This window comes from Nelusetta ayraudi, unplaced genomic scaffold, assembly GCF_046127955.1.
Source record: "Nelusetta ayraudi isolate G7.1 ecotype Tasmania unplaced genomic scaffold, CSIRO-AGI_Nayr_v1 ptg000022l, whole genome shotgun sequence".
Classification (NCBI taxonomy): Eukaryota; Metazoa; Chordata; class Actinopteri; order Tetraodontiformes; family Monacanthidae; genus Nelusetta; species Nelusetta ayraudi.
This window is the reverse complement of record NW_027466072.1, coordinates 4,022,665-4,050,584: the sequence shown is the minus strand read 5'-3', so window position 1 is coordinate 4,050,584 and position 27,920 is coordinate 4,022,665. Positions and strand designations below refer to the sequence as shown.

At 45.5% G+C, this 27,920-nt stretch overlaps 1 protein-coding gene across 2 annotated transcripts in view; it reads right to left on the bottom strand.

The window, feature by feature from the left end:
- Positions 1-4,829: 4,829 nt before the first annotated feature.
- The window catches only part of pax2b (paired box 2b), a 31,691-nt gene continuing 8,600 nt past the window's right edge, over positions 4,830-27,920 (bottom strand). Inside the window, exons 6-10 of one of the 2 annotated variants that reach the window (XM_076028161.1) lie at positions 21,598-21,773; positions 18,775-18,889; positions 10,382-10,483; positions 7,604-7,690; positions 4,830-6,903 (exon numbers count right to left, since the gene is read on the bottom strand). In XM_076028161.1, the coding sequence (XP_075884276.1) occupies positions 6,827-6,903; positions 7,604-7,690; positions 10,382-10,483; positions 18,775-18,889; positions 21,598-21,773 (557 nt within the window). In that variant the 3' untranslated portion in view covers positions 4,830-6,826. The remainder of the gene's footprint in view (positions 6,904-7,603; positions 7,691-10,381; positions 10,484-18,774; positions 18,890-21,597; positions 21,774-27,920) is intronic. The other variant, XM_076028160.1, reaches the window with a different exon arrangement.

Below are 27,920 nucleotides of genomic sequence, written 5' to 3'. Positions count from 1 at the left end.
GGTTGATGGTTTTGCTGGTTCTGTTTTTTCTGTTTCTCCACCTCTCTGCTTGGAGAAAATCTCTGTCCTGAATCAATTATCTCTCTCAGAATATTTCCCAGCATCCTCCCCTCAACGTCCAGTTTCACCTAGCAAAGAAGCAGGTCATTTCACAGGCATTTAAAAATTGACCTCTCATGTAAAAATGGTCGAATGGTTGAAAGGTGGCATTGTTGGCATGAAAACATACCTCCTCTTTTGGCCTGGTAGCCTTTTCCCTTGGGGAATGCCAATGGACAATTTGCCGGCTAGTGTGAGGATGTTGCACACATGACACATAGCAAAGTAGGAAGTGATACCATCAATTACGTAACGTTGCTTGATCTAAATTCTGACAATTTCTGACGATTTTCCAGCCTTTAGAATTTTTAATTAAAGCAGCTTGAGGTAACTTTCGGTGGAAATGGCGAAGTGACGAAGTAAACACGTTTTCTAGTTTATTGATGTGGGAAAATACAAATAGTTGCCTAGCTGGAGCGCTCGTATGCGTTCAGGAAAAACACCCATATGAAATGCAAAGCAGACATTGACAATAACGTCGTTCAACACTTTTATTACTTTGTCTTTCATCGAGGTTAATTATTGGGTTCCATTCCGTCATTTTACAATCTTATATATTTGTAATAGTAGTATGTAAAACCGCCTCTAAATAAACGTGTGACGTTGCCGTATAGTGGTTCGTCCGGCGTGTCGGGTCGCGCTTGAAAGTTACGCAGTGCAGTTACAGCCGGCACAACCCCCCCTCTGGCTGCCGAGGCGGCACCATTGATCCCATTAATTGTTTATCTACTGCTTTACTGAGTTTGGAATCATAATTTTATGGTCGAAAAGTTACCTAGAGCTGCTTTAAAAGTCCACGACTTCAAGTTTACAACAAAGACATTTTTTATGAATCGAGTGAATTGTCTTCGATGAGAAAAATACTTTTTGGGCTGCCTAGGACTTTTGGCTGCAGTACCTCGAGTGGCCACTTGAACAATACTGGCATGTCGCCATATTGGAAGTCCTGTGTCCAGATCACATAACACACTGATGGACGGTAACCATTCAAGTTTCAACCCACAAAAATGAACCCAAGTAAAAACACTGCATAGCAGGAATGTTTCCTGTGAGGAGAGCCCCCGTAAAAACAGCCAGAAAATTCCGACAATCTTTTATTATTTGATCGAGGGAGTTCCCCGTTAATTCGTTGGGTCTGCTTTGGAGGATATCCTCGTGATGGGCCAGTCAGCTGGCGAACCCCATTGCACCCTGGGACTGCGGCTGCCTGCTACACGGGACGTGACACATGCTCAGTGAGAGAGGTGCTCTGCATTAGGCTTTAATTGCATCATGTATCACAAAATAGCCATTAGGGTAATTATTTAGCAGTGAAGGGTAAATGAGGTTTTGGCCAGCCGAGGGAACCCCCCCCATCCCCTCCCCCAACCCTCATTCTGGCACTGCTACACTCCCCACCTATATCCTGTCATCCCACCGACCCTCTGCTCCGCCAGCACCACCACTTCCCCCCCACCCTCCCTTTCTCTCTTTCTCTCTCTCTTTTTCTCTCCCCCCCTTTTTTTCTCACACTCACTTTCAGCCAAGCGGGGTGCTTATTATGCCCAATCAATCAATGCCCGCTCATTAGGGAGCCTCCCCTCAAGTCTCCCGCCGATGGCCCCCGCACGGCCGGCCGCGAGTCAAAAAATCACCTCATAATTGCCGCTCAGGCATCATAACAAGCGAGGCTGCCCCGGTGACACGGCCGCACAAACAGGTCGAGCGCGGCGCCACTTGATGGATACCGGAGAATCGCATTATATATTGCCACATCCAATTAGACACAGCACATAAAGCAGCACATCCATTCCCTCTTTTTCCACGGAGCGAGCGAGTGAGCGAGTCCTCGGCTATGAAGACGTGAAGCGCATTTTCACGTTTCCTCCACGACCTCCTCACTCCCTCCCTCCTTCCCTGTCCCCCCTCCCTCCCTCGTCTTTGGCCCGTCACCGCAAATGATAACATCCTGAGGATTTATTGTACATTTGACACGCCAGTAACCAAATTAGAATTCAGCGGCATATTCATAGGAGCGCCGGCGATACAAATTGCACAGAGTGTTAAGTCAGCATGTATTAGCGGCGATCACCTCGGGGAAAAGGTCAACAGCGAGTTGAGACGCTGCTGTCGGAGGATTCGCCCGCTGAGCTTCTTTAAAAGGCTTCTCCACATGGAAATAGTCCATGCAGAGGTTCGCAGTGCTTCGACCTCGCAGACGACAGACTTTTTTTTTTTTTGGGGGGCGGGGGGGTTATGCAAAATGTTGTTGTCACGTCCCAATTTTTAAAGACTTTAAAAAGAGCCGCTGCTCTACAGATGTACAGCATACTGTACTTAGCCCTCAGTTGTCGCCCTCCAATCAAAAAACAAAAGAAAAAAAGAACAACATGTGTGGGATTAGGCTGCCTGCCACCACTGATGCTTTGTTGGGTTTTCTATATGTTTGTGGAACAAGGTGAGCTCAGAGGGCGGAGCCAACACCTGGATGGGGTTGTAACATGACATGTATAACCCTTAATGACAATGGGGTCATTTCCAAAAGTGCTTGTCTATGTACATTTCTTTTGATTAAAAAAATTGAGGGAGCATAAGATGTGTAGGGCAGAGTTTTGGAGTTGAAAAACTTTAAACTTAAATTTTGCAAAACACACAAAAAAAGGACAAAGGGAACTTTAAACAGTTTGGTGCATGACAACATTGGTGGAAGAGTTTGTTCCCACATGAGGAAATCAAAGAAGAAATTGAATAGAATTGCACAATGTTGCATCACCCATTTTATGTTTAGAAAAGTGAATCAAGGTTTCAGTTCATTGTGTAAAATAAATGGTAAAGTTCATTATGCAAATGATGTGGCTGCACCAAACACTACTCCTTCAAGATGTATGTGCACATACGGTGAACGATACAGAATATTTATCCCCCAGGATGCTGCTGTCATCTGGCATGCCACAGTCAATTTGAGGTTGACTGACAGATACATCCCAGTTCACACTTTATTGGTTTTGGAAGTAGACAAAGCCAGATATGCCAATTTGGACCGGGTAGTGACCAAAAAAACAAGAAGAAAGAAAGTTTCCATCTAAATAGAATAATTCTGCGTCTAGGAATCCTCCGCTGGGGGAGATGAAAGACCCTCTCTGGCTCCTTTAACAAGGGCTGTGAGTGACAAACATACATGACAGTTGGGGGCTGACAGAACATCAGCTTTTGATTCTTCACAGGGGAGCTATGAAATAAACAACAGGCTGAGAAATTGAATTACAAAGCAAAAAAAGAAAAAAAAGCCATGTCCATGACATGGCCCAGAGCGCGAGGGCGCCGTGCCCCAAGAAAACTGTGGAATAATTGCCCACAGAAGCTGCAGCATGTGAGAGCAGTCGGTAAAAGCCCTTTGAGTCACTTGAAAGGCCCAGTGTGTGAGTCAAAGTTTCCTCGTGTCACACTTGATCTCGTGTCTTTCCTATGCTGTTTGACAGTCTGTAGCGCCAATCTGATTTTTTAGAAATACAATCAAATGTTGCTAATTCCAAAACATTCTATCATGTCACTTTAACGTAATGCATATTTTGCTTGCATCAGAAACGCTGCTTTGCGGAATTGGCACAATATTTTTTTTTTTAAAGCTGCCTGTTTTTTTTTTTTTTTTTTTTTTATGAAACAATGTATCACATGCTTGTAGTTGTCAAAGTGGTGTTTGTATATACATATGCATATATATACATATATATGTATATTTTAATGACACAAAAAAATGGTTTAGTAAGGAACAGAAGTGCAGAAAAAGATTATTATATGTTATTCCAAACTACGGTTCAGCATATATTTAAATTTAAAAATCAGAGATTGCGCAAAACATTTCTTTCCAAAATAAAAATGTGAATAAACACCAAGACGGCCTTGTTGTGACTTGCCTGCACTCACACCATGTCTACACACAGTGAAATACTTGGATTGAAGAACTTTCTCTAAAAACATACATATGTGTTTTCTGTTCCCTGGCAACACTTCATTAAATATCGCACAAGGGGGCTTCAAACACCACAAACAAGGCGCGACTCCCCGTCCCAACAAAGTCAGAACTGAAACTGTACTCATCATACTACTCATCATGTACTGCATTACTTCAACCCCGTCTCATTTAAAATGCACTGACCACTGATGCTGCTGCTGCTTTGACCCCCCGCCCCTTATGACCCGCCCGGGAAAAATCCCAAACAAATCACTGTGCCCTCATCAGGCCAGTGTCCACTTGTTGTAAATCAATAATGATATAACCAAGTCATACACAGTGGCGGTGGAGGGATTAGGCGGCAAAAGAAAAGAGTGGAAATAAGCTCTCAGAAGGATTTCATGCATAAATCTCTCGCCGCAACCTGGCACAAATTGAATTCAGGCACACAGCTCGGGAAAAAAAAAGGAAAATTGATTCAGCTCCACAAAGAGGGGAGGGGTTAAACACTTTATGTGCTGCTTAGTGATCCAAATCATGGAGAAAACATTTAGAGGCTGCAGCCACTGAGCACAATGTGATCTTTATACGTGGAAAGTAAATACATTTTTCTGGTGATGAGCTACCGGACCTCATTGTGTACATTTCCATGATTTCTGCCCTTTGAATTTAATGTTCGCCTCATATAGTCCCTAAAGTAAACACCCCTGCATTGTATAGTGATGTGGAAGTAAATCAGAATGTTTTAAACACAGTCTATGATGCAACAGGACGGTCAAAGACAACATGCAGCCCCGTTTGCGTAAAAGATTTCAGACACTTTTATTATTGTACAAGTGAGACCAGCATAATGAGCGTGATAATACCCATGAACATGAAAGACATTTTCAAAGTTTTTTTTTCCTTTACTGTATTTACAGAGAAAGCGTCGTCACATCACACACAGAAAGTCCTCCTACGAAATGAGTGACTGGTAAATAAAGGAACAATTAAATTAAACTCCACCTACCTTTAGGTTTACAGCTGAGTATGCATATGATGACCATCTCTGCACTGCATAGAATTTTTACATATACTTTATTTTATTTTTTTACTCATGAACAATGTGGGTTCTTCCTAATAATAATAATAATAATAATAATAATAATAATAATAATGATAATAATAATGATAATAATAATAATAATAATAATACTGCTCATGATGCATAACAGGCAGCCTGTAAATAAACATTAACAAGAACTAAGTCTTTGGCAAATGGTGCAAATACATTCACTGGGCAGATAAAGAGACCAGCTTGATTCAAAGAAATTGTTGGAAATGTTGGGGAGCAGATGTTTTAAGGCATTCAGCTGAAATCGTTGCCCCGCTAATTTTTAATTTCTTATTGTTTTTACATCATTGGAGTCATCAGAATCAACTGGTGAGTCTGAAAGAAAGGGTGGATGCTCATCCAGGATGGCTGTTGGGTCTCCTGGTGACGCGGTCGAATGCCAAAGACTTAATCAACTTAAATAAAAGTCAGAGTGTGTGAGGAACACAGGAGTGCACGTCGAGGTGAATGATAAATTAGATCACAGGATATATCAAGGGGTGGAAGCAAAACAGGTGTAAGTGGCTTCAACAGACTGAGACTCATTAGACTTCCAGTAATTCTTTTTTTGTCGATTTTATGAAGTGAAGCAAATATGGGTCCTCATTTGTCTGCATAATAGCGCTCCAGTGTTACAAACCTCCAAAATAGTGCAAAATTAACAAAAAAATAGAAAAGAAAAAAACCCCGCACGCACGCACGCACACATGCACACACACACACACACACACACGCACACACACAAGGTTTTGCCTGATTAGCTCTTATCCGGACGAACAGGAAATAGTAAAACACTAAAAGTCGACCAGTCTGCAGTTTAGTCACCGTGAATTATCAAAAAAAAAATCAAGAGAAATCATAAAAAATAAGGAAATATTTTAAGAACATATTTACTAGCTTCTTGAAATCCTGCCACGGCGGCTTGTGATGATGTTTGTCATGTCCTCCCTCTGTTTTGACCCTCCTTCACTGTAGTTCATTCAAATCGTTTTGCACGTCTTGATTGTGTATCACAGAGAACATGTACTAATCTTCTCATGGCATCGAAGGCGATCGTTTTACTCATGCTGGATGTTTTTTTTTTGTTGTTGTTATTGTTGTCCGGGAACGTTTGGGTTGGATGGCTGAGGAGGGGAAAAGAAGGAGAAAAAAACCAAAAAGAGTAGCTGTGCAGTGACGTCGGGCCGCTGCTAATCTCCTCTGATCTCACTGTGAGGGAAAGAAAGCAGGAGCTGCTGCTGCTGCTGCTGCTACATCTTTAAGCTCCGGGCAGCTTCCCCGCTGAGGGCCGTCAAGGGTCGGAATGTACAGTATTGATCCAAGATGGGATGAAGCTGCGACGCTGAGATAAGGAGGGAAATAAATTCTGACATATTCAGTCTTTTCTCCCCCTCTGTCATTGTTCATTTTTCTTCTTTGACTGCATGTGTGGTGACCAATCGCTTGTCTGGTGTCGATTTTTTTCATCCCTCCTTTTTGGCTTTGAGTATCCCAAAAAAAAAAAAAAAAGAGAAGGAAAGGAATGGGGCAGCGGCAGAGAGGAGGAGAGGAGTGGTCTGGAATCCCCCAGAAGTCATTGCGGGACGGGAGGCGGGACGGTTGGATGCAGAGTTGCTGAGAGTCCAGTGGACCATGCCGCTCACACCGGGGCAATATGGAGGCTAAGGCCATGGTCTGGAAGGTTGATTTGGTTTCCGTGGTAACTAGTGACGGTCATAGGCAGTGGCAGCAGTGGGAGGGGCGGAGCCTCTCGACGCGGCACTATAATAATAAGGGGAACCTGAAAGTTAACAGAAGAACGGACCATATGAAACAGACAGCCACTTCACCCTTCACGCGTCATCATCATCATCATCATCATCATCATCATCATCATCATCATCAGCCGCTCGGCCGCAACACGACAGTCTGCACGGTGTCTGACAAAGGCTGCCCGTCTCCCCGCTACTCCAAATAAAGCTATATCTATTATCTGTTACATATCTATTAATATCTATCAATTAATCCATTAATGTAATGCAATAAAGTCTTTTGAATTGAAAAGACAGATGGAGGTTTCTTAGGTGGCTTTTACTCGGGCCACTGCTTTCTGATTATAATCTTTTTTTTTTAGTGTCCTGTTCTTTTTGGTATGGTATAGTATAGTGTATAATGTTAAGCCCTCATCTCAGTTCCAAAGGAACCTGGTCTGCAAATTTCCTTGTAAATCTTTTTTTCTTCTAAAAAAGAAAAAAGCATTTTTTTATGGCTTCAGAGTCCCGAAAGGGTCTCAGTGCATCTTTAACAATCAGTCTTTTCTCTTGCTGCGATTTTGTTTTCTGTCGCGCCAAATTTTACCACTTTTGCGCTAAAACCAGAGCTAATTAGCTGGGAATGCCAATGAATGGCAACGACTTTGACGGCCCCTGTTCGGGCGTAAACGGGGGGTTCAGCCTACGGTCAACCAACAGTCCTGGACCCGTTTCTGATGTTATACCTACTTAGTAACGCTGGGTTGCTGAATCGCCAGGCTTCGTTGTAGGTCGTGTACTGCGGGTGACTGTAGGGATTCCCCGAAAACTCGCTCCCTGCAAAACAAAACAAATCAATTAGCATTTCAATGCGTCAAAACCATTACCCTTCACACGCCAGCCCCGTCTCTCGTCTTTCAGAAGCCGGGATGGCAATTTGAGAGGGGCTGGGGGAGAGGAAGAGAAAAATGATAGTCATCGTTGTGCGAGCAGTCAGGCAAGTAATTTATTTCTTTTTCATTTCACTTAAGTTATGCAACACTGAACAATACAGGATGTGACACTGAAGGCGGCTTCCCCCGTCCCATTTAAGGATATCTGCCCATTCTTCTTCCTCCACTATATTTCTGAGCCCCGTCTAATAAATACAGAGTGGTAATAAACTGTTTCATGCATACATTTTTTTTTCATATGATGCAATAAATCCTCGCTGCCAGGAATTTCGCACACCTCCGATCAGGACCCTGAGCTCCACCCCTCAACCTCTCCGTGAGTGAGCTGCAGCATTTTGTTTTTTTTTTTGTTTTTTTTGCAGGATACAACTGTGTTGCTTTGGGAAGTTAACTTGGAACATTGGTGGTTCAACACTGTTTTTTTTTCCCCCTTCTCTGCCTTTTACGAGACAATAAAGGTCTGGTTTTATACGAAGCTGCTGAGAAATGGCTCTGCTTTAACAGTGTTTTGCGCTTGTCACTAAATCTTAGTGGTTGTGTACAAGACGAATGGGTTGTAACACAAAACCACAAGCCATGGGATTAAGGCCCTCATCTTTCGCTTTTTGCGCCACATCAGGACAAATGGAAAGTAAAAATATGTTTGACTTGACGCTTTGTGTGTTTGTTTTTTTTCCGCCCTTCAAAGCGATTTCACAATTTTATCAGCGGTTGTCCAAAAGTAAAGCCAGTGAAGCCGCCGACCCTGCAGTAGTGTAATGTGGAAAGACGGGTACGTTATTTTAAAAAGTCAAAAATGGTGAAACTGAATTCAGTTTGTATTTACAAAATAGTCTGGTGGAAAATATCAGCGGCTTCCAAACGTGATTTTCTCCTTTGGCCTTTGATCTTTTCTTGTTCGACTTCACAGTCACATCAGACTAAGAAGATGCTCGTTGCCCTCAGGAGGCCACCAACTTAACCCCGGTCAAATGTGAAGTATTTTCATTGCCACGATAATCAAAATAAGAGCCGTGGCTCTTTTACATGGGCCAGTTGTAATTTGTTTCATTTTTGCCCATGTAAAAACAACAAGTGAAAAATGCATCTTTGTATTTTAAATGGTCAATCAGATGGATTATAAATCAAATAGATGAGAACCAGATGGCAGGTGAAAGCACAAACCTGGATTAAAAATAAATAAAAAATAACATTTAAAATCTTGTTCATCTTCCATTATCTGATGTTGTCGTTAAAATAGCCATTTAAAGTTTTGAAGTCATCAGAAAACAGGGGTCGACATGAAGAGAGTTGCCCTTGTTAATGGACGTTACGCACTGAGGCCTTGAGCTGAGAGATGAGTACAAACTGCTCGCTGAGCGTCATCTCTCTGACTGGGGAGATAAGGAGAGCTTCCCAAATGGAGACAAAAGGAAGGGGGCGGAGCCTGCGATGGCTTCTCTGATATGCTAACGCGGGACACACTCCAGCGGTTCCCCCAGCCGTGTGATTCAATGACCATATGGCAACAAAAAAAAAGTCACCTGCGTTACCGTGGGGTTGTGGTGGAGGGGAAGAAAAAAAAACGAAAACACAACGCACAGCCGACGCTGGAAAAACAGACAGATTTGAATATTTACAGTGCTCCCACGCCGCTGCCTTCTGACCCTTAACTGTCTGCTTTGAACCCGAACTGCAGGTTAAGTAGAGGCTGGGGGGGCAGGTGGGGGCTGAGGGTATTGGGGGGACGGGGGACGGACATGCTCCGCAGCTCCGGGGCTGTTTATCGACGGCCAGTGCGAGCAGCAGCAGCAGCCGCAGCCGCAGCAGTGGCAGCGGCAGATAATGAGCCAATACGACGGCGGCGAGGAGAGAGAACGCAGGAAGGAAGGCGGGTGACCCACGGCCCCCCCTTCCCTCCCCCCCCCCACCATCTCCCATCACTTATTGGGCCTGTCTAATCCAATCATACACACCGAGTTAATATCAGGAAGCGCGGGGCCTCGTACACCGCAGGTCAATATTTGTGGCATCGTGTGGTAATGCGCTCGCAGGTCTCCTGCCGCCGCACCCTGCACTGGTTCCTCCTGACTGAGGGCTGCGCGCTACAAGATAATCTGCCTGTTTGTCTGTTGCATTGGCGAGACTTCCTCCTCCTCCTCCTGTATAAAGGCGGCAAAGAACTGATGGTTGTAAAGATTATGGTGCCAAATTTCCCAGTTTGCAAGAATTCACTCTCAGACTCTGTTATTGTCTTTTCCTGTTTTCTGATGTCTCTCTTGATCTCAAATCCTTGATGATGTGGGAGCAAAATCACCAAACCCTGAGAGTGTTCACCCTCTGGGCTCCTGCATAAACTCCTTAAAGCCGTACCTGCTCTCTACTTAGATATAAATAAGGAGAAATGCTCCAGATGAGCAATTTCCCTGTATTTTGTGAGTTTCAACTAAAAAGATGAGGAAAAAGAAGCTGTGTTGGGCATTTTCTAGTTTTCACTCAAGACTGCTGTTTAGTCAAAGCCTGCCAGTGTGACTTATTTGCAGCGTCTGTGTATTGTGACCAATCAGAAGCGGCGATGTGATCTCTCAAAACTCACCAGGAACCATTCCAGCGAGCGTGGAGGTCGGGTAGCTGCCCTGGCCTGTGGGCGGGACGTGCGGTGGGTAGCCAGGTAAGGTTGTGTTGGCCATGTCTCGGCCTGTGGACACACACACACACACACACACACACAAAAACACACACACAAAAAAACACAACTCGTCATCACTGGATCCCAGTTTTAATTCATGGATGTAGTTCAACATTTTGATGAATGGCTGATTAGTGATGGCAAAGTTTGACCCACAGTCATGGAGATGTTAGATATAACATTTACTTATATGTATATGCCTATATATGTATGTATAAATACATATATAAAAGTCAAATAGACAAATACAGCTGAATAAAAAATAGAAGTGTTTGTGGAGTTTAAATACCGTCACAAAAAACAGAATGAACGTCATTAGCTTGACGTCTTTCTTTGCACAAAGCCAAACAATTATTTCCGTTACACAACACCGCCGAACATGATGTCACCACTGGCATGGGCTCAGCGCTGCCACTGCCAGCCGCACCAACGCAGCAGTTTTGACTTTTAACGACGAATGGGGTCAAAGGCAGGAGAGCTCATCCCTTGTCCTTCTAACAAGCAAAACTTAAAAGAGTGAGAGCGCTGCGACTGGGGCCACAGGAATACCGATCGCATTGGAAAACAACAACAACAACGACAACAAAAAAAACATGGTGTCCCTAATTACGCATTACGGACGTGTCAAAATACGGCAGCCTCCCCCCCCCACCCACCCCCAGTCCCATAAGGCTTCTTTCTTTTCCTGCGCGGCGGTAAAGTCCGAGCACGCCGGCCTCTCGCCGCTGCGTCAGCCCCGTCCTGCTGCAGACATTCAGCTCTGTAATTGAGAGTGACGGCTGGGCCGTCCCCGCTCGCCACCGCGCCGTTTAGACAACGGCACGTAACCCCAATCTGTGCAGGGGCCAGGGGCGGGAGAGGCCCCTGTCACATTGTCAGCTGCAAGGGCCACTTGGACTCAAAGCACTTTTAATGAGCGGCCAGGAGACGTAACGCGGCGGCTACCTCTCGGAGAGTTCAGGAAAACAGACGGATGCGTAAAAGAAGGCACGTTGTTGCTTTGGAAATGTTTTCTTTGCCATGAAATTTTCACAGTGTAAAATGGAATTTGTTTAAAAAAAAAAAAAAGAAAAGTTGCCTGCTTTTTTCATTTTGAATAGAAATACATGTGAAACATTATGAGCACTTGTTCAATGTGGGGATCAAAGGATTCCTGGTATCCTGGTATTTAGTAGCCATGGAGGCAACAGGGGCTACATGGGCCTGTGAAGTGGCTGAATGAATGAATGGACGGAAGGATGGATGGATGGACGGAAGGATGGATGGATGGATGGATGTAGGCCTTTTGTGAATATTGAAAGGCTACAAAAACAAGAAATATTATGGCCCATTAAAGACATTCATAGCCAATTAAAAGCAGGCAGGTTATGATGAAAACAGTGGAATTCATATATATTTTTAATTCTAAGGGTTACAATTGGCAGCAGAAGTTCATGATGAAATTACGTCAGGAGAAAAACAAAATATAAATATTTAAATTTTTTTTTTTTTTTTTTTAATTATTCATTTATTTATTTATTTTTTCCAGTTTAATAGTTAGAGATATTTTTTTATGTTTTTTGTTGATTCTTTTTTTAATTTATTTTTTAATTAAAATTTCCTCTGGAAAAATACTTCAGCTCATACATACATGGGAACAGCTAATAGAATTTGATCCTGTTTAATAAATGTTCTAAGAAATTAGATTTTTGACAAATTTAGAAATCTCGAGTGAGAAACTAGGTTTATTATTACTATTATTTTTATTAAATACAAAGAAACAATTCCCCATGAATTTTAAACATTTACACTAAAATTAAACTTGAACTCTAAAGGCCCTGGGTGGGTGCTGACATGTTTTCCTTTGCAGTTTAACAACATTTAATGGTCCATTAACACTGCATTGCAGCTTTTGCTCCATGATCTTTGCCCAACTTGCACCACTGAAAGTCTGAAGCCCTCTTAAAGCCACTTATCATAACACACTTTTCTCTTGGACCTTTCAAAAAAAGAAGATAAAAGAAAAGAAAAGAAATGCAGGAGCAGGACTATGTCACGCAGTAATAACTGCTGTCTGTAACTTTAGCATCACTCAGCAGTGACGGCCTGCTGAGACGTGTCCAGTTGCAGCTCCAGGACGCAGAGAAGACGGACCTCACGTCAGACCTTTCATTTATAACAAGAATTAGTTAGCCACAAGCCAGTGCACATGAGTCAAAAGGAGCCTTGGGAGCCCTGCATAGGTGGGGGGTCCACCACGAGGGTAACTGTGGCCACTGTGCCTGCGCGCATGTGTGTGTGTGTGTGTGTGTGCGTGCGCGTACGCGTACGCGTACGCGCAGGCACTGCTAACTCCTCTCTGGCTGTCTGAGCACAGGCAAACACAGGCACAATCTTTTTTCCTCTCTCATCCCTGGAGCAGCTACAGCAGAGACACATGCACAGTTCAGCAAAGTCAAACACTGTTGTCTTTCTATACAGGCAACACAGTGGGTGACAACACATAACATCAAATCTAAAAGGTTTTGCGCCATGTTTGCCATTTAAAGGCGGCTGCGTACGTCTTGGAATTGTAGGCGATGAAAAAAATTCAATGTAAAAACTGGATTGTTACGATTGATTGCACACTGTCCGAGCTGTTTGTGGTTTTTCGGTTTGCTTAAAAGAAACTTGACAGCAGTTTTTTCTCCTGAACAGCCAGGTAGCCTCATCAAAAATTTACTTAATTTAAGATGAATTTAAATCCCCAAAAATGCAATATGCGACACTAATACAAATACAAAACTGCCATATTTGTAAAATACAAAAAATATTTTAAACGCATGTTCTCTGACTGCTCTCTTGAATTCCCCATCAGTGAGAGGGAAGTTGGACTGAGAAGCTTTAAATCGATTTTCTGACACAAGTCATGTCGAGACGAATCTAACTTCACGTCAAGTATCGGAAAAAAGGGATTTTATTGCCTGGTTAACGCCGGTCTCATGCCATCCAACAGTTTCTTGCTGTTGCTCGTTGACTCTGTCTGTCATAATAAGCGCAGCCTGGTCTGAATCCCGGTTTCTGTGTGTTCCAGGGTGCATTTTGGCAGACGTGGCCTGCAGCCTTGTGGCCGCTGCTCCATGTCCGCTTTAAAGGCCTCTTTCAGAGAGGCGCCGGCTCGGAGAACTCTCTGTGCAGCGATGATAGCCTCATTAGCTGCTTCCTAGCCTTTGTTGTTTTTTACAACAGGGATGTGTGTCCAGATTCTCATTAAATGATGGCCGTCTTTATGTCGTCCGCTCCCTCTGACAGTCCTCTTAGATTGAGCGCCAGCGAATCCATTTATTTATTTTTTTCTCCGCCCGCTTTTGTCCTTCCCTGCGAAAATCAAGTCAAAGATTTTTTTTCTCCAATTCCTTGTTTGTTTGCCATTGCACAACAATGCCTGTTGCGCCGCCGAGCTGAGAAAACATTGTCTCCATCTCTGCTCACCGTCTTGGAATAGCTGCTGTTTTGCTCTAGAACGCTGCGTAGCGCCGTCGCTATGGACTCATTGGGATGCATAAAGAATATTTGGCTTAATCTCAACCCGCAACAGCCTGACAAGAAAGATGAAGCTCTTTTTTCCCCCTCCCTCAGCACAACATCCATTTCTTAAAATGCAAAACAAACAAACGAACCTCCCCCCCTCTCACCCTCCACCCAAAAAAAAAAAAAAAAAAAGGCGAGGTGACCTTCTTTTCATTTGGCACGGGCACAAAGTCATTTGTGAATGACTCCTTTGTTTGCAAGAGTATTAAATTTAGCATGACAGGGACACCTTCATGTTCGCTACCAACAACAACATCAACAACAACAACAACAACCAAAAAATCTCTGACCTCCATTTTCCGGGCTACACGCGAAATGGGGCCATTTATCACCAGCCAAAAAATCTCAGTACCCTAATTAATTACAACTAAGTAAAGGATGTTTGGAGAGCCAAATTGCTTTAATTCCCCAAACGCGGACTGAAAGTCATTCATTATCAAATGTGTGCTCAAAGGTTAGTTTGCTTTTGTGAAGACGAAATAAGCATTAATTTTGGCAGCGCCGGGCCTGTGGGGAGCGGACACGAGCCACTTGTCGGGAGGTGACTGATATTTCACTATTGTACAGAACAGGACTGAAAGCTTTTCCTCATGTGCGCGCAGGTCATGCAGAAAGTTGGATTTTTTTTTTTGTCGAACCCTTGACGAAAATGGAGTATTTATCAATATTTTTAAATTTTTAAAGAATTCTTTAAACAGCATTTTTTTGCGTATAAGACTTTACAGCAGTTTTGCAGTACACAGCACTGTTGCTGGTCTCTGATTCTCATTGTGGGCATGGATGATTCTCTCTGCCACTGAATATCATTTTTTTTTGAATCTCAAATAAACAGACGTACATTACACTAAAATCTTTCCGGACCAAACTCTCCCAACAGTCTCAGCTTTGCTAGCACATCTGAAACCTCTGTGGTCGCATTGACAGCGACTTTGTTTGGTTGTTGCATAAGGTGCATAAAAAAGTGTCACATAAGGATACACAACTGCAGCGCCGTGGCTGTTTTGCAGAGGAAAAGGTGCAAAATATCTGAAAATGTGATTTTTGCTTGCTGCTTGCAGGACTTTCTTTTGCCGCTCATCCTAAGAAGCTGCCTGCTCTTCTAATACAATGCTTGATAGCTAAGTTTGTTGCAGGAGGGGGGATTTAAAAAAGAAAGAAAGAAAGAAAGTTTTGTTAAGAGAGTTAAACGCGAGGGAATAAACGAGAGCAGCGAGACAGCTGCTGAAGGGAGGCTGTGAGGTGTCATTGACACGGGGGGTGGTGGAGCCTTCGGAGGCCTCCATTAACAGGCCCAGCAGGGAACACGTTTAAAGAGTCTTCAGTATGCCGTCGCTTAGCGGAGACGTGTAAAAACTCCCACTGAGTGCTCAGGGGGAATTTGCTCGGCGCTCGCAAGGAGCCCGAAGCGCCATCAAGAAAGAAAACAGGTGGGCTCTGACTAATTTCAGGAACACACAGAAAAAGCCTCCGCAGAGATGGTGGACAATCGGCCGTATCAAGGCCATCTCAGCCATTTATTACTGAAAATACACACACACACACACAAACACACAAAACTTTCAGAACTGCTCCTCCTCCTCCCCCTCTTTCTCCTCCTCCTCCTCCTCCTCCTCTTCCTCTTCCTCTTCCTCCTCCTCCTCCTCCTCCTCCTCCTCCTCCTCATGCTGCTGCTGCTGCTGCTATTCATAAATTCCCCCACAGCTCATATATACTATTTGAATTTCAAGCAGTTTCGAAGCAAGAAGAATTGAGAGGCGCTTGAGATGAAATCCAGCTCTCGGAGGGAATTCATCAAAGAAATTACTTCCCATATCAACAATAGAAATTACCCCACAATGTGCAATTGTCCTATCGCCACATTCATGGAACCCTTTGGTGTTTTTATGGGGTAAAAGGGCGACTATTTAGCAGGTGATGCAGCGTTCATGTGGAGGAGAGGTGGGAAAGAGCGATGGAGAGAGAGACAGACAGAGGGAGGGAGAGAGAGAGAGAGAGAGAGAGAGAGAGAGAGAGAGAGAGAGAGAGAGAGAGAGAGAGAGAGAGAGAAAGGCGTTTTAATGGAAGTGGCTTCTCGGGTCTGAATTTCGATGATGTGCACAATGCCCTTAAATCCTTTCTTATTGGGCCCCGCTGCGCACGCAGGTACTTTTTGAGCCTTAATGGGATAAGCAGAGGACACAAAAGATTTCTATCTCCAAAGTATTTTGCGCGTCGCCGAGAATCCAGATCTCTGGCAAAAGCCGGCGCTTCATGAATCATGCATTTTTAATAGATTATGCAAATTCCCCACAACATAAAATCAACAAGATCAATGCCTTTTAATTGGTGTCTGGGAAACATTTTAAGGATGAGCATAATCTCTGGCTCCCCCCTCCCCCTCCGCACCCCTCCACACCCGCAGAAAGGACACAATTAATTTGGAATTTGGCTCCCCGCCTAAACGTGGCAGATAATTTACTGACTTTTTCGTGCGGCTTAAAATTCCTCTGGTGGGCTTATCGGCGCCAAGTAAACTGTGATGCTCAGCCATCGGAGAGAGCGCACACCTGAGTACCACCTAAAACCCGCACGGGCCGCCGCCACCGGGGGAAAAGCAGGCAGAGGAACCACTAACTAAATACTAATTACCGAGTGAAAGTCATGGCGCTCATGCTTGTTGCGTCGGTTTGACCTCAGCGGGGGATTTTTAAAGGTCTCGTGCGCTGCAAACTTTACCAGTGTTTGCAGACATCACACCTGCTGGTGAACTTCCGTCCTTTAGTGCGCCAAAACAGCCCTTTGTGATGTCACCAAGGGTACTGCGGCCTCACTTATGCACCTACCGGCCAGACGTTATTGGCTTTTGTTCCTTTCAGAATAGCAGCACGAGAAGCATCGGTTTTAGCGGCAATAAAATAACAAACAGGTCTTGCAGGAGGCTGTTAACAGAGGGCTAATTACGCTGTTCTGAGGATACGATGTAAATGAGTAGAATGTGGAGGCATGCGACAAAAAAGCAAACAAACAATGCTAAAAAAAACAACCAAAAAACCCCAGTTAATTATTGACTCTTGTTGGTCGGGCTGCAGCATCAGGTGGAGCAGGAAACTGAAAACCATCGATTTTGCAGGAGGCTACAAACAGAGGGCTAAATGCACAGCTTTCTGGAGATCTACAACGTTTTTTGGGGAGATAATTACACATACTCAAGGTTCTCTACCGGAAATCAAAGATAAAATGTGTAAGTGGGAAAAATATGTGACCTTTAATTCTCACCGAGATAAAGGCCTCAGAAAAAAACCACTTGTGCAACGCCACAACAAGTCATTTTTTTCTAAATGCAGTCACAAACTCACGCTGCACGCATGCACACACACACACACATGCACACACTGGCTTGCATACAATCCCCATCTTTCTTCCTCGATGTCTCTTTGCACCTGTAAAAGCAGTAAGGAGACCCTCGGCTGCAGAGGCCATCTAAAATATCCCAGGTGCAAAACAAAGCCGCCTGCAGAGCCGGACCTGCTTTTCTGCCGAGGCCATCAGTGCACAAAGGACAAACACACACCTTTCTTCTCAGGAGGCCTGCCTTACAGGGACAACCTGCCTCCCACATATTAATGAGAAAAGGGCCCTTTCTTTTCTCATAAGGCTGCTTGACTATCATTTGAGAAGAGAGGTAGAGGGAGGAGGGAGGTTGTGTGCAGGCGGGGAGGGGTGAGGGGGGTCGTCGCTGCAATTTTCAATCATGCCCCCCCCACGCCCCCATCCCCCTTCCGATGCGGAGCCACACGCTGCCTTTGATGGCTGCCGCATAATTATATGAATTTTAATAAAAGCTCTGTGTATTAATCTCGGGCCAGTCATCGTAAACTTTCAGTAAACTTAACCTTCTTCGCGGTAATAACGCGGCAACATCGAAACAATATTTCAATTAGCCAGCCAGTCATTAACTGTGACAAGGGGAGAAGAAGGGGGGAGCCGGCGAAGGCTTGGGCTGCTGCTGCTGTGGCTGCTGCTGCTGCTGCTGGAGGAGGTGGTGGAGGTGGGAGGAGGGAGATAGGGAGAGCGAAATAAATGATCATGGCGGTGGAGTTAGGCGGCAGAAATGCCAGAGCGTATTTACCGAGGCACATTACTCTTGCTCTGAGACACACAAACTGTCTCCCGGTGAACAAATCACAGCAGCAGCGGCAGTGGTGGCGGCAGCCAACCAGCAGCTGCACCGAGGCCTTTTCATCATTATTATTATAATTATTAATGTTATTTATTTGTATTTTTTTGAACACAGGACCTCGCTTTGATACACCGTCACAGTTGTGAGGTGCTGACACCCAAAGGTCCTTGTCCAGCGGTGACTGAGAGGCTCACCACGCCCCCCCCCCACCCCCTCCCCCCCCCCACCCCCGACCCTGTCATTTCTCTTGTCTCCTTGCTGGCTCAGCACAAAACAGAAAAAAAAGAGAAAAGAGAAAAAAATAAATAAGTCGGGGGACAGCTGCTAAGCTCTCGTCACATCGCCGGACCACCTTCTCCGCTGGAACGTCATTAAAAAATTTTCACACTTCAATTTTTTTTCTGGGCTTTTTCTTTTATTATCATCATTATTACTGTTCTTACTGTTTCTTGTTGTTTCTTACACACATGTTCAACTGGCTTGCTCGCACAGGCGCGGCTTTCTGCTGGTCCCGGCGCTGTGAGACCCTCGGCCGGCGCTGCGGCCCCCCGGCAGCATAAAGGCGCACTGTGGCACCGGCACTTGATCTTACCTACAGGGTAGCTTTGCGACACGCTGGGGCCCAGGTCTGGGTTGGCGCTGGAGGATAAACTGGGCTTGACTTCGTCCAGGCTGGAATTCAGGGCAGGGAGCGAGTACTCATTAGCCTGGGAAAAAGGACAGTTGAATCATTACACAAGCGAACAATACCTAGATGGAAATCCTCCCTTCTCCTCCTCCATTAGGCACCGCCCGCCCGACCGCCCGCCCGCCCGCCCGCCACACAAGCATGCGCACGTATAAATTTGTATGAGAGCATTGTGCGTGCGTGTGTGCGTGCGTGTGTGCGTGCATGCGTGCGTGTCCAAGCTGCAGGGTGGCAGTTCAAGCATATCATGAATGTATTTTGGTATTGTCTGAGAGGAAGTGGGATTTTTTTTTTTTTCTTTTTAAGATGAGTGAAAAGCCGAGGCGTCAGCTGGCCCTTTGTGCTTGACTGCGGTCGTAGGCCTGATCAGCCAAGGGAGAAAGCTGTTCCTCTTTGTTACACACGCACCATGTGGCCCCGTTTAAGGGCAAAACCTTTCACGTTTTGGCATTTTTATGAAAAAAAAAATGTGGTTGGTCGCAGCAAAACATCCTTTTAATCGAATGATGCTGTAACCCCGCATGGAGTCGCCTGGACAACTTGTGGTTTTGGCCTCTTGTGCTCAGTCGGATTTTGCACTGTTGGGCCTCTCTGACACAGAAACTTGTGTTTTTAACAGAAATGATGAGGTCATGTCAGTTTTGGTGTGCCCATGTTGATGAGCTGTTAAGATTTTGGCTTCTGGTGCTGATTTGTGGAATCATTATTTTCTTTGAGGCCTTTGGAATTTGTAATGTAGGATTTTTTTTTTTTTTTTACATTATTGTTAATAGTGTTTTTTTAAGGTTCAATTGAAACATTTATTTATTTTTAGGATAAAAATAAAAAAAAATTCTACTTGAAAATGCAAATATTGACACATATTTATAACAACAAATACAAATGAAAATATTATCAATAATAAATACATTCCTATATTCAAATTGTTCAAAATAAACATTTTGGTGACCATTAATTCATTTAAAAAAAACAAAAAAAAACAGATACACTCACACAAAACAGATTAAAAAAAAAAATCACAAATCAAGTAGAAACTGGATGATGACAAACAAAATCTGTACAAACATGAAGTGTTGGAAATGTTAAGTCCTGAATAAAACGCGCTCTAGGTTTTGATTCATTTGGCCCTTTGGATCCTTAAATAAGAGAAAATGCTCTGCTAACTCGTCCTCGTCGCCGCCCTGCTTCCCTCTGCTACGTGCGCTCCACTCATGGCAGATGTTGTTTCATTTAATGAGATGAGACTTCCGGAGTCTGAGTGTTGACAATGTTTGCCCAGAGACCAGTGTGAACCCGGCCGCGCTCCCACAGGGTGGGACGCCTGTGACCCCGCTCTTGTCTGCCGCGATCGCCGATAAACTCTAATTGTCTGCTACAACTGTTCAGCGGCACAATGTCGGATGTTTTCCTCTTATTCTCCGCGGCTTCAGACGCCAAACAGACGTTTTATCATGCAGATAAAGGGCAGAAGGGGGAGAGGCTGAAAGGACGGCCCTGAATGGGATGACCAAATGGTTGGCAGAAGTGTGGGAGGGGTGAATCCATTGAGGTTTTTCTTTTTTTTTCTCTGCATCTCCAGAATGGCTTTTTAAAGGCCTCGCTCCGGAGCCCAGACACCGGCTATTAGGGTCACATTTTCCACAGGAGGGGAGTGGGCGGCTCCCGGCGAGGGGGAGCTCTGATTAATATTGCATTAAATTAAACTTGATTTCTCTGAACTGTTTTTTTTCTCCCCTTCCACCCCCCACCCCCGCCACCACCACCACCACGCACTTTTTCTCTTTTATTCTAACCCCCTTTTTTCTCCCCTCGCCTCTTGCCGCCCTCCCTGACGCTCTTTGTGATTGCAAGTCATTTCCAATTCGTTTTGGTATTGATCTTCCAGTAGAAATCAGTTTTGTAATTAGCTGCAAATTAGGCCCTCTTGTGGAGGTGAGGCCTGTCCCACTGATTTATCACCTGCGTAATTCGCCCCGATTGGAGAGAAATTAAAATGAACTCAATTAGGGCCACTGCTTATTTCTTTACGGCTCCAACTTGTAGTTTGGGTGTGAGAAATTAATAGTCTCTTGTTGTTTGATAGTATAATGAAAGTAAATAAAGGTTATCCATTGTAATGAGTCTGGAGCTTTTAATAAGCGCCGCTTTTGTGGCCGTCATTTTTCTGTGTGTGTGTGTGTGTGTGTGTGGGGGGGGGGGCTGCGGGGCGACTTTGTCCCTCAAACGCCTGTTAATTCCTTTTAAAGATGAGGATGGATGGTGAGAGTGGAGGAAATCATTTAGTTCTATACGTCTGTTGCATGAGAATGTGAGGCAACGCAGGCGGCCGGGGGCAGGTGACACAAATTTAGAAATTACGCAGCAAAAGGCGAGAAGGAGCGGTCAAACCATGGAGGAAAAACCTCGCTATCGATTCATTTCTCGCCGCCTTGCGCTGTTATTCTCAATTAGAGGGGAGGGGGGATACGTGGAATGTGTTTTCATCATAAAATCAATAGCGTGTGGGAGTTTTCTGGGCGATTCCCCGCAGCATTATTCACGTCGGCCAAGCCGGCCCAATCTGGGCCAATCTTGGACATTTGCTTAATTAGCTCCGCTTTTATGGGAACGCTCAACGATGGCGACAATAGAAAGAAAAAAAAGGTGATTTGATGAGGCGACGGGGCGGCGGCTTTCATGCATGTGTGGGTGTGTGTGTGCGTGTATGTGTGTGTGGGCGCTACTCACCTGTTCCGGTTTGATGTGCTCCGACGTGGGGAAGACGTCAGGGTAGGAGGGGCGTTCAAAGACCCGGTCCAGCGCTTCCAGCTGCTGCTGGGTGAAGGCGTCAGCCCTAAGGTGTTTCCGTAAACTCTCCACACTACCCTGAGAATCACTGTTTGGGCCAGAACCATCTGAACCATCTACAAGAAGAGAAAGCGATAGTGGAGACACGGCTGACCCCGGGGAAGAAGCTGGGCTTCACTTCAAGCTAAATGCACTTTATATTCTCCTCATGTCTTTTATTTTTTCAATTTTTTTTTTTTTTTTATCTCTCTACCGCCTCTGTGGGAGGAATCAGGGAGGGGGTGGGTGGTGTTGGAGGGGAGGCAGAGAAGGCTGGGTGGTGGGCGGGTGGGGGAGGAGGGCACGCGGCCCTTCCTGCTCCTTAATGGCTGCAGTGAGCCACCGGCTACCTCGCACACGCTCCCCTGCAGACACACACCTCAGCGGTGGCGAGCGCCATGATCTGAGAGCCCTCTGGTAATTGATGGATTACCACCGCTTGCAAATATATACATGTTGCGGCGAGCATGTGAATAGAAAGCAGGTGGCGGCAGCAGCAGCAGCGCTGAGCCCATTATTGTTCCTTTCCCACTCTGGCCGGGGATCTTTTTATTTTCAGCCTCCCTCCCTGTGAGAGCGCTTTCTCCAAAATGCACAATTTCCCCTTTGCCACAATTCAATAATGCGCTCGCTCCCGGTGAGTATGTGCTTCCATTTGGAGACGGCGACGGCGAAACAAGGAGGCGGCTGAATGCAGAATCGGACGCTACAGTCGAGTTCAATCATCCCGCTCCCCAAACACAGTGGTCCTGACCTGATTACCCCGCTCTGTGTGTGTGTGTGTGTGTGTGTGTATGTGTGTGTGTGTGTGTGAGGAGGCGGGGAGGATTCTCCAGCCCCCTCCGCTGTCACTTGCATGCTCCAGAGCCTTGACTCCCACTGTATCCCCACCTCCTGCCTCCCCTAGCGGTTGTAGCAACCGCGTCTGCAGGTCTTCAACAAAGCTCCCTTGCAGAATCCGTCATTCTAAATTTGCAGCAGATTATGTTCTCCCCCGAGTCGGAGCAGCGGCGGTGGCGGTGATCTATGATATGCAAGGCCCCTATTGATTGCCCGATGGTGGGGTGGGGAGGGAGCAAGTTGGGGGGGAGGGGGGGGGGAGGCTGAAATGAACTTGAAATGAACATCATGCCTCAACTCATTGTGCGTATAATACTCTACTTAATCCCACATTTTTCTCCGCCACGGAATTCAATTGATCAATCATGTCGGCATGATGGTACCATTTGGGAGGGTTATTGCCGTTTCGGTGTCGCCGGCGTGACCTTTTTTCCGCAGGCAGAGGCCGGAGGATGAACCCCGCGCTCTGCCTGCGACTAACTTGCAAGGAGCAGCGATGGCGGGAGGGAGGGAGGGAGGGAGGGACGGGAAGAAAAAAAAAAAGAAAAAGTGTGTGCGGACATGCATGTCTGCGTGCGTGCAGGGAGTGGGGGGGGGGGCGTGTAACCTGAAATTGTTGCCGATAGCAGCACAAATGTCAAGCGATAAATAAGTTATGAGATTGCTAACAACGTCTTGTTTACAGGTTGCGTGTGGTTTCCTCTGTGCGGGAGGAATGTGAGACACATTTACAAGCAGCCAGAGTGTTTTTTGGTGCAGGAGCTGATGGAGCAGGTCGCATCAGGGCAGGAGGAACATCAGCGGAGGCCTCAGTCGACATAATGTGACAATATCTAATATGAAAAAGCACGTGTCAGCATGCAAATTCTGTCCTTTGACGTAATTATATTTTTATTGTGATCATTTTTTTTTTTTCTTTTTCAATTCAGTCTATGGTTAAAGAAACCAAAAACAACAATGAAGGCAAATAGCATTTGAAAAATCTTATGCTGGAACCATGAAATCAGCATAAGTTTTATCTTCAGTTGGCAACTCGACACAAACAAACTGTCACACAAGTCTGGACGAACCAAGAAACCGCAGTTTCCTGCACACAACAGTAAATTATACTAATAAATGCATTGCGCTCCATGATTGTTCGCACGCCTGCAAATATACACATACATACTCACATACAAGGTGTACGTGAGAATCAAAAGTCACGACTTTAACTGTTTTTTAACTTCAAACCGTTTTTTAATGAAAACTGGTTTGTATAAAATAATAATAAAAAACTGATTTTGATGACTTCTAGGATTTGAAGAATTTAATTTAGAAGGCAAACTTGATTAAATTTTTAAGATCATCACGCATTGTGTCCAAGCGGTGTAGCCGTAGCTGCCAAGCAAAGATGGCTGAAAGTGACAACTTTCTCTCTCTCTCTGCCGCTTCAGCTTCAACGCTAGGCTAAGCTAGCTGCCTCCAGACTACATCTGATTCAAACAGATTCAATTTTGAGTTTTCGTTTTTGCGATATAAATATTTCTCCAAATATTCACCGCGTTTAAGTGGGGACGTCACCTCGGAGGCCCGCCGCTTGTCACTTGATCAAACTCAATTGTTGTGTTTGCTACCAAAGCAAATAGACTCATTAATTACTTTCCGAGCCACAGCAGCTGATCGATACCACCCCCCTCCGCCAACGTATTTGTCATTCACCACTGAGGAATACACTTCCCACGCAAGAGGCAAACCATCCTGGGTCAACCCACACGCTCGGCCTCCCACTCCCATCGAGGACGCTTCCGGCTGCCCTCCCTGCTACTGATTCCCGTTTGAAAAGTGAGTCTTCTTGACTGTCAAAAATCTCCTCCGCCACACAGAACACACATGTGTATTGAGGCACGTTTAGCAAACGCACTGATGTTGTTGTGTAAAGACCTGAACATTGAGAGGATGTTTTTCGAATAAGATAAAAATGTGAGTTATTCAGTTTTGAAATGTACTTTTCTTAAAAGGTAAAGGCAGTTAGAAAAAAAGTGTCACATAAAGAACTGTATACGATAACTTTTACATTTCTTTGTTGTTGTTTTTTTTTTAAATATAAGACTTAAAAAGTTGGAATTGAAAGCGGGACCTCCCTTGGTGGAGTAACTGAGGTGTCAGCTGTCGTCTTGCTTGAACTTTCTTGGCTTTTTTTACAATGTTTTTTGCCGTTTGCGACTCATAGAAATGAACTCATTTGCTACTCAACCATCTTCCCCGTCTCCCTGTTTGGTGAAACAGATCTTTTGTGCGCGGCACCTCTGCAGCCGACTCGCCCACTCTGTGTTCCTTTATCGATCATCTCCGGAGTTCGGCGTATTCGTCTTGACACGGGTCGGTATTAACACTCCGGTAACGAGGGAGCCGCCTACATCAGATCGGCTAACCGGCTCCACGAAGCAGGCTGCTCTCGGCGGGTTTGGCACCCAGAGGTCGCGACCCTCAGCGGGTGGGGGGGCTTCAGCCGGTTGCTACTTTGGGAAAGAGTCAGAGTGGCTGGCCGCCGAACAAAAACACCACGATTATCTTGAGGGGGATCGCAGGCCGGGGAGGAATAATAGCGGCTGCTTTTTGAGAGGATTAGGTGGAAGTCGAAGGCGCTTGAAAGGAAACTCTGCAAAACTCTTCAATGCAATAAAACAAAAAAGGAGTTTCCAAGTTGTTTAGTCACGCCCACCCTCCCGCAGCCTGACAGCAGGCCCGCCACCAGGCCTCCCCATCCCTCAGCACGTCCTGCCGCATTTCACAATCATACACCTCTTTGCTTACTCGCCCCAGATTTAATTCCCGCCTAATGAAATCAAATTGAAACAAATTGCTTGAACTCAGCTGCGTTTTGCTTCGCTCTAATTGAATGTTTGCATTGCCGCGGAAAATGAAGTAGCGTGTTTGGCGTGCGATACCTTAAGTAACGCCGGGAGGAATTAGGCGGCGGATGAACGACAGGTCGATGGGATCAATCCAAAGAAAATCGGCGAGGTAATTGGGTCGCAAAAATGTTTTCGTGGGAATGCGTTTGAGGACGTTGCCACTTTGCATCCTTTTCAACTCAGAGTCTGGGTTTGCTTGACTTCGCTTTAAATGAACCAAATAATGGAAGAAATTCCCTAAATGTGGCTGTGTGTCAACACAACAGGGCTGTAAACTTTGATTATTGTTAGATTTCTACATGCTGGAATTCTTATGGGTGCTTTTTTCTGAATTTTTTAAAATTTTCTCACAGCACACCACAAGAAACCCCCACAAAAAAACAAAACAGATGCTGATACACAAAGCGTTGCGTGACAGCGACCCGCTCGCTCCATCACTCATCTCCCTCTGCACACATCAGTTAGCCGCGGTGACGCTCGGCGAGGAGGAATAATTAATTCAACGGCTACTGAAGCACAGAATCACATCCATTCCGACTGCCGGCGGCTATTGTTGTCGGCTTTTGGAGAATTTATGATGAGCGTTGTTATCGTCGAAATTTCTCTTCTTTGCCGCTTCTCTCGTATATCAAGGCAAGGGCCGAGACGTAGACGGAGGTGCGTGTTTGATTGCAACCAGGAGGGTCGTGTTGGTTTCGCTCTGAGAGGAGCCGGACGCACTTCAGGGACGGCCGACCGTCGATGAAGCCGTGCAGAGCCGTCTGGTGAAAAAAGGATCACTCATAACAAGAAGGTGAACACAGATGAATGAAAGCTGATTGGTTCGTTCAACATCAGCCTCCTTCCTTGTCTTTTCTGGGGCCTCCGATGTTGAGCTACCTGGATGTGAATTTGCTTCCCTCAGCGGAATTGCACGTGGCGATACGTGTCACAGTGTGAAAGTGGCGGCGCCCGTGGTCAGCGCAGACGCGCTCCCCCTCTGTCCGTCCGCCGCGACGGCTGCCGAGTGCAACACGCTGCTTTTAATTTGCAATAACGCGTGACAATAGCAGATTAATGGCTCTTATGACACCTGTGTCCCTGAAGCTCGTCTCCTCGCCGGCGCCCAGTGTACACAGCGTGTGTCACACTACATTATCTCTACATCCCTCCTGTAATAGGCACGGACCTTCTTTTTTTTTAAGGCCACTGCTGACTTGGAAAGTGTCGGTCGGCTTGGCGGAGCGCCATTAAAAAAAGAAAAAAAACAAACCCCACTACAAATAGTCCAGGCCACGCGGCCAACCAGTTCTCCCCCTGGCCCCTCCCTCCGGAATCCTTTCCCTCCTTTTTTTCTCTCCGCTTTGCTCATTTCTGTTCATGTTTTTTTTCTCTCGCCCCCCCACCTCCTCGTCCTCCCCCCACCCCACCCCTGATAATGACTGCTTGCGCCATAATCATCATGAGGCTTACCAAGTTAAATAGGGCTCAGGCAAGCTACTGCGCTGTGAGGAAATTTAATCCGAGCATTAACTGGGTATAGACTGCTGCCTGCCGAGGAGGCCGGGGAGCAAAACAAGGCGGTGGAAGAAAAAACACGTCGACGGAGCTCAAGGAGAGTAGAGAAGAAGGAGAAGAAGAAGGAGAAGATTTTCAGAGGAGTTTAGGTCTTATCTGGCTGAGATTTAATAGTCTGATTTCAAGTGAGGATCAAGGTACAAAAGTATGGTTGCAGCTGGGAAAGCCAATGAAAATGCAAATGAATTTGGACAAAGAAAATTGTCCAAAAATCCCACCAAAATTCTGCAGGGTCCTTCAAAGGTCGCCTCGTCATAATTTCTCACAGATGTGAGATTAAATTTGCATCCAAAGTGTTGGACCAGACGATCTGGTCCACCCATAGAGGACGCTTCACTCTGCCAGTCGCACGGGGTTGAAATTCTGTTTTCTGTTTGGTTTTGTTCCCCGCCCCATACACACACTCTGAGGAGAAGACAGTAACAGGGCAATATTGTCTACAGGGTAACATCCTATGTAATATACTATTCTTACAAACCGTAGCTGCAGGCGAGACATTGCTTTTGCAGGTGCGTGTGTGCGTGTGCGTGCACCTGCGTGTGCCTCTGTGTGTGTGTGTGTGTGTGTGTGTGTGTGTGTGTGTGTGCGCGTGTGTGTGTGTGTGTGTGTGTGTGTGTGGTGTGTGTGTGCGTGCGTGTGTCCGAGCCTCGGAGGTTTATGTTTTGGAAAGATAAAGTACCCCGGACCCTGTGGTTCCAGGTAGGCACCAGCTGGCGACTGAGAGAGTATATAAGAACCACAGCTTCCTCCGTCAACCTGCAGCACGAGTCCTAGTCTGGCGGAAATAAAAAAAACAAAAAACCTACACACACACACACACACACACCGCACATTTTCTCCTCTTTCAGCGTAATGCTGGCCGAGCAACTAAATCACAGAAATGGCAGCACATCAGGGGAATCATTTGAGGCTGAACGGCTGCAGAAACATGGC